Here is a 5759-nt window from a genome sequence, read left to right on the forward strand (position 1 = left end):
ATAATAAATTACAAAAATATATTTAAAATAAATAATTATCATCTTATTTTTATTGTTAATAATATCTTTTATGAAAGATAAATACGAAAAATGTCATAAAAACGCATTGCTAATTTAAATATATATTTTTTTAAAGAATATCGGTCTAAATATTATATAAAAAAAGAAGTAAAAAAACGATATATCAATTTAGTCTTAACAAAAAAAAACGTGTAACGAGGTCCCAAAACGAGTCTTAAATCCAAAATAAGCTATTAGTAGTATTACAATACAAAGACTTAGATGACTAGATGACGTGGCATCTGCCGATTGGTTACATGACGTAGAAATTTTTTCAAAGCAAGGCGAGCTTGAAGCTTAGATCTCTGAATATTACATTTTTGTTGAAACGCTTGAAAGAAGCCGAGGCATAATTAGAATCGCGTTTGAAAAAAGCTGAGGCAGAATTAGAATAGCGTTTGTGTAGGTGTAAGGTTTAACAAGAATGAGATCATTAATTTTGTTGTTCACAGCTTTATCTTTCAGCTATGTCTTTGCTGAAAGTGCCTTCCCTGTTCATATCGGTAACTGTGTTCTCCCTATTTACCCCTCTTTTGAATTTCTTAGGGTTTTGAATTCAGTTGTAGAATTTTGATTAATATTCAATCCACTATGTTTGTTTTGTTTCGCGTGTTTGATATATGATAAGAATTTGAACAGGTAGTATATTTAGTGGCATTGGTGGCGGTGGCGGTGGCAGTAGTGGCAGCTCTCGTGAACCGAAATATAAGATTGAATTCCATCCCGAAGAATCTCCTTTTCACCCTGTAATAAGCTCTCTAATCTGTCGTTGTGTGTTGTTGGGAATGTGATATTAGTGTGTTTTTTATAATTTTTTTGTTAAGTTATATTTTAGATTGGGACTGTTTGTTTTAGCTTAAAAATGATTTTTCTTTGTATTTTCAAAAATGGATTTAGAAAAAGGATGTTTTTCAAAATGTTAAAAGTTTTTTTATATTGGTTTTTTCTAAATTGAAATTGCAATTTTTTCAAAAAATTGTATCTCAAAAATGATTTTAATGAAAAGTTATTTGAAGTAACTTCAAATTAAGTGATTTTTTAAAATTTTATATCCAAAAAAGTTTCATTAAAATGATGAAATATCTAAAATAAAATTTTAAGAATAACTATTCAAACCAAATTTCATTTGAAATTTTTATGAAAAGATTCTTTATAATTTTTTTTATACAACATTATGTTACACTATACAAATCATTTTAAAAAAAAGTCAAAACAAACTGACCCTAATATTGAATGTTAGCATGGTTGAAATGATGTGTATTGTGTATATATGATGGTACTGAAAAAAGCTATGGGTTTATCAATGGTGTTATTTTTTTCTATGTATCAGAGAGATTGGGAATAAATGTGGGTTTTGTTCTTTGTGTTAGATTGGGGATTTAAGCAGTTTATCAAATGTTCCATTGCGTGTAAGGAGAGGGTGGATAATGTATCAGAGTTATAGATTGCCGATGGCGAACTGTCGTGGTTGACCTCAAAATCTGTCATTTTAAGCTGCCATAAAGTGTCATGGCACTGCCATCACAATTTTTTATAGCCGTTATTTGACTAAAGTGAAACCTATGTAGTACTCACACACACTTCATATGTGTCTATCTTTGTTAGGGCGGTCATCGTCACATTTGGTTACATTCAATCACTTTACTCCGTTAAGTTAATACTGGTGTCTACATACTATTCTTGTGTCTTCTGTGTCTTGCCATTCATAGCTGACAATTCAATAACACATTTTCTTGGATATAACTGAATTTCATACCCCCTCCTTTTGGGTGCAGTGGTAGTCAGCTCTGTATATCTTTAGCATGCTGTCTGCTGATAAGATCTCCCGATGTTGAATTTACAGGATGATGACCAGGAATCTATAGTTTTACCTGATAAAAATGGACAGAAATTTATATGTTACTTGCCTAAGGTGGAAAAGGAAAAAAGTGGAAAGCCTCCTATTCAGCAAAACGTTAGCAGCATGATTGTTGAAACCGAGAAAAGGGTCAAACAGAAAACACCAGATGAATTGTTAGAAGTATTGAAGGGTCCATGTGTTATCAGAGTTAGTACTTGCATCTCTGTATTTGCTTTGAATGACGATATGTCAATTATTTGTTTAATTTTTATACAGATAGTTTCGTCCCTCATGAGTCTCATTGTAAGTAACTTTCTTACATTGGATAATGTGTTTGTGCAGCAAGAAGGTTGGTGGTCTTATGAGTTTTGCTATCACAAGAAATTGCGACAGCTGCATTTGGAAGATGATAAGGTATTCCCTTGATTGCATTCAGTTTTAGCTGTTGTTTATCATTTTGCAAACCTCTATTTTTTGATCCTTTGGTTAGTAGCTCAATGTGATGGGTTTGTAAGAGAAATTACATTCTTGAATGAGTTTAAATTAATTCACACAGTGTTGGATGATAACATTGCTAGTGCATCCTAGGAGTTGGGTCAGTTTATAATTTGATTAGCAACATTTCTATCATATTGTCAGAAAAATTTGAACTTCGGATGTGGTTCATTCTTCTAATGGGCTCTGGACTCTCTTTTACCCACCGCTATAGATATAGAGTGCATTTGTGTATAATTTTTGGACCCCAACGCAAAGCAAGTTGGGTTCCTTTGCAAGAAATTTGTATCATTCTTTCTCATAATAGGACTCTCGTGTTCCTGAGTAAAAGACCAATTGAAGTCTGTTGTTACAAATCTTACAAAGCTTTAAGGCTACGTTTACAGTATTGCCAAATAGACTTCATAGAACATCGGAATGTGTCCTTTAGATTGCAAATGTTGTGCAGTATAAATACATCCTGGGAAGCAGGGATCCATAGGGTAAAGTGTAAGGATTGGCCAGCCTCCTCAATGTTAATCTCTGAGCTGAGGGTTTGTTTGTTCATTTTGGATGTCTAGCTAAGTTTCTATGTTATGAATCACTGGCTAGGTAGGCAAATGTGGAGAGCTGATTTGGAGTTCCAAACTAGACCTCTAGATTGAGCCAAATCTGTGTATTGTCTCTGTGCCCTGTACTTTAGACGAGTTCAATGTGAGGTCTGGGCCAGTACCGTACACCAGCCTCCTCAGCTCTGAGCTTAGTAGGTGAAACACCTGTAGATCAAGCTTCCTATTCCGATTTAGAGAAAGTCGAGTACGGAAGTTGCCAGTTGCATCTGAGTGATTATTGCTAGATCCTATTAGAAGCACTTGCATAAATTTGAACTGTTCAATTGGATTAATACTTCAATGAATCTGACCATTAGATTCGCCAATCTTTGGCCTTCTAACCTTGGAGTCATTTCAAAAGGAAACTCTTCCGTTTCTTTTTTTCTTTTTCCCTTCAGGGCAATAGACCTTTCACCCTTCGTGATACACAGCTGGTGTTCAGGCTTTAAAACACTGAATTGTTCATGTAGTGCTCTATCTTATTTTCCATTTAATGCTTTCTATCATTGTTTTTTTGTTGGTGTGAGTCACTTGCTAATGACATCCACATGGTGTTCCAGTGCTGTCAGGATTTTAAACTTGGATGGTATTGCCATTATTTCTTTCTTGCCTACTTTACCACCAACAATATTAGTTTTATGAAAAGTGGTACAAACCAGATTATGGTTTTTGGTCATGGAACTTGAATTCATCTATATGTATGTATGAATTGTTTGGATAAGTGCTGAGTCATAGGGTATGGATGGTAATCATGGGTGGCTTGCTGAGCATCTATGTCGCCAAGTCACAAGAAAGGTACAGAAATATGAAGAGCTGTCTCGGAGCTCTAAGCCTCTAACAGGGTTCTCCACGCATTGGGAAGCCTCTGTTGTTTCCAGACCAAATTCTTATACAGCTTCCATGAGGTTTGGGCCTTTGGATCATTTACCATTCTGGTGATGATTAAATCCCTCCTTATTCATTTTTTTCTCTTCTTTCTAAATAGACTAAAATTAGAACTGAGTTCGGAAAAAAAAATTAAGGTGGATTTGGCCATAGTGAAATTCAATAATTTTCTCAGGTTTCGTGTCAATGGAATTGAAATAATGCTTCAATTCCATTGCTATAACAATGCCAGAAATGGAAGTTTTCATTTATATGCTTCTGATCTTTTATTTTATTCAGATTCTTGTAAAGTCATGTATTTACTTACACATAATAAATAATAATCAATGTACATTTTTCTTCGTTATAGGTAGTCCAGGAATTTGTCTTGGGTGTGTATGATCCAGAGGCAACAGCTGCGTTTAACCAAAACCTTTCTGACATTTCTACATTTAAAGATCCCCGCTCAAAGGATGCCTCCCAAAGGTACCTACCCTAAATGGCTATTAGTAAGAATGGTTTCACAGGGTGTATGATGTGATGAGAACAAATACTTATTTAGTATATTATATGTTTTTCAGATATCATGCTCACCAATATACTAACGGAACTGTATGCGATCTTACGAATAAGCCAAGAGAGACCGAGGTATGAAAGCGCACACAATTCTAGTTATGTTTTATACTTTCCTTCATGATACTGATTTCATATTTTTTATTTATCATAGGTGAGGTTTGTATGCTCAGAACCCAGAGCCATGATCAGTTCAATCACAGAGATTTCAACTTGCAAGTATGCACTTACAGTTCACGTCCCTATGCTATGCAAGCACCCGTAAGTCCTCACTTTCTTTCCATTGCTCTGTAAAGTTTGTGTTGCCAATTACTTATACTAAGTTATAACACATGAACCCGCATAATTCACATTTGAGCCTTTATTTTTTCTTTAGATTGTTTCAAGAGGAGAGACCAGTATGGCACACCATAGACTGTAATGCTTTTCCAAAGGAATACAAGGTTTCTAAAGTAAAACAAGAAGGCGAAGATATGGAGATTGTTATGGTCACCGATTCAGAAATTAATGAGTCAGAACAATGATGTAAATATACACTGGAAAAAAAAAAGGATGTTGTCAGATGTATGTTCTAAAATGACCAAAAGGCGCGGCGGTTTCTATAAGCCTTCCTTCCAAACTGTGGATAGACAGTGCTTTATAATCTTTAGGAGGCTCTTGGAGCTTATGCGAGATTTGTATTTTCTTCTATGCATTGTTGTTATTGTTTGGTAAAAGGTGCGTTCTTATTATAGAAAGAAAAAAAATACGAGGTTATTTGTGAACTATTAACTTTTGTGAGGAGCACTATGTTGATTTTTTTTTTCCTCGCAGAGTTTTTCTCTGTCCACAACCATATCTTTATTCACTTTGCAACGGTAAAATTCTGTGAATACAACATTCTAAGAATAATGGTTACTCCATCTATTTATAAATTGATGTTAACTTACTCCCTAAGTCAAAGTTCAAAACTATAAAAGCAAAAAATAATTAACACTATTAAAAATAGGCCTAAGTCGAAATCCCGTGTGAAGCAACATGCTTCGATACTTTGACACACTAGTACAACTCGACACACTAGATGATTCGACACTTCCTTGCTTCTGTGAGCAACCTGTTTCGACACAATGAATTATAATTCAACATACCATCTAATTTATTGTGTCAAAGCTATCTACATTGATCATAGCTCTTAGTCTTCTGAACACTTCGACCTGCACTCCCTTCGTCATGATGTCTGCAATCTGATTCTCAGTTCTGTAGTGTTCCACATTCATCTTCTCATCTGCTACATGCTCTCGAATATAATGGAATCTCATTTCAGTGTATTTTCTTCGATCATGTGTTATCGAATTCTT

At 34.6% G+C, this 5759-nt stretch overlaps 1 protein-coding gene across 1 annotated transcript; it reads left to right on the forward strand.

Moving 5' to 3' along the window:
* Positions 1-265: 265 nt before the first annotated feature.
* LOC127081683 (protein OS-9 homolog) lies at positions 266-5189 on the forward strand. Its single transcript, XM_051021943.1, has 8 exons — positions 266-563; positions 700-806; positions 1904-2107; positions 2243-2314; positions 4220-4335; positions 4431-4497; positions 4577-4683; positions 4799-5189. Exons 1-8 carry the CDS (start codon positions 485-487, stop codon positions 4944-4946), a joined length of 900 nt encoding a protein of 299 aa, XP_050877900.1. The 5' UTR covers positions 266-484; the 3' UTR covers positions 4947-5189.
* The last annotated feature ends 570 nt before the right edge of the window (positions 5190-5759 follow it).

Source organism: Lathyrus oleraceus, chromosome 1, assembly GCF_024323335.1.
Source record: "Lathyrus oleraceus cultivar Zhongwan6 chromosome 1, CAAS_Psat_ZW6_1.0, whole genome shotgun sequence".
Taxonomy (NCBI): Eukaryota; Viridiplantae; Streptophyta; class Magnoliopsida; order Fabales; family Fabaceae; genus Lathyrus; species Lathyrus oleraceus.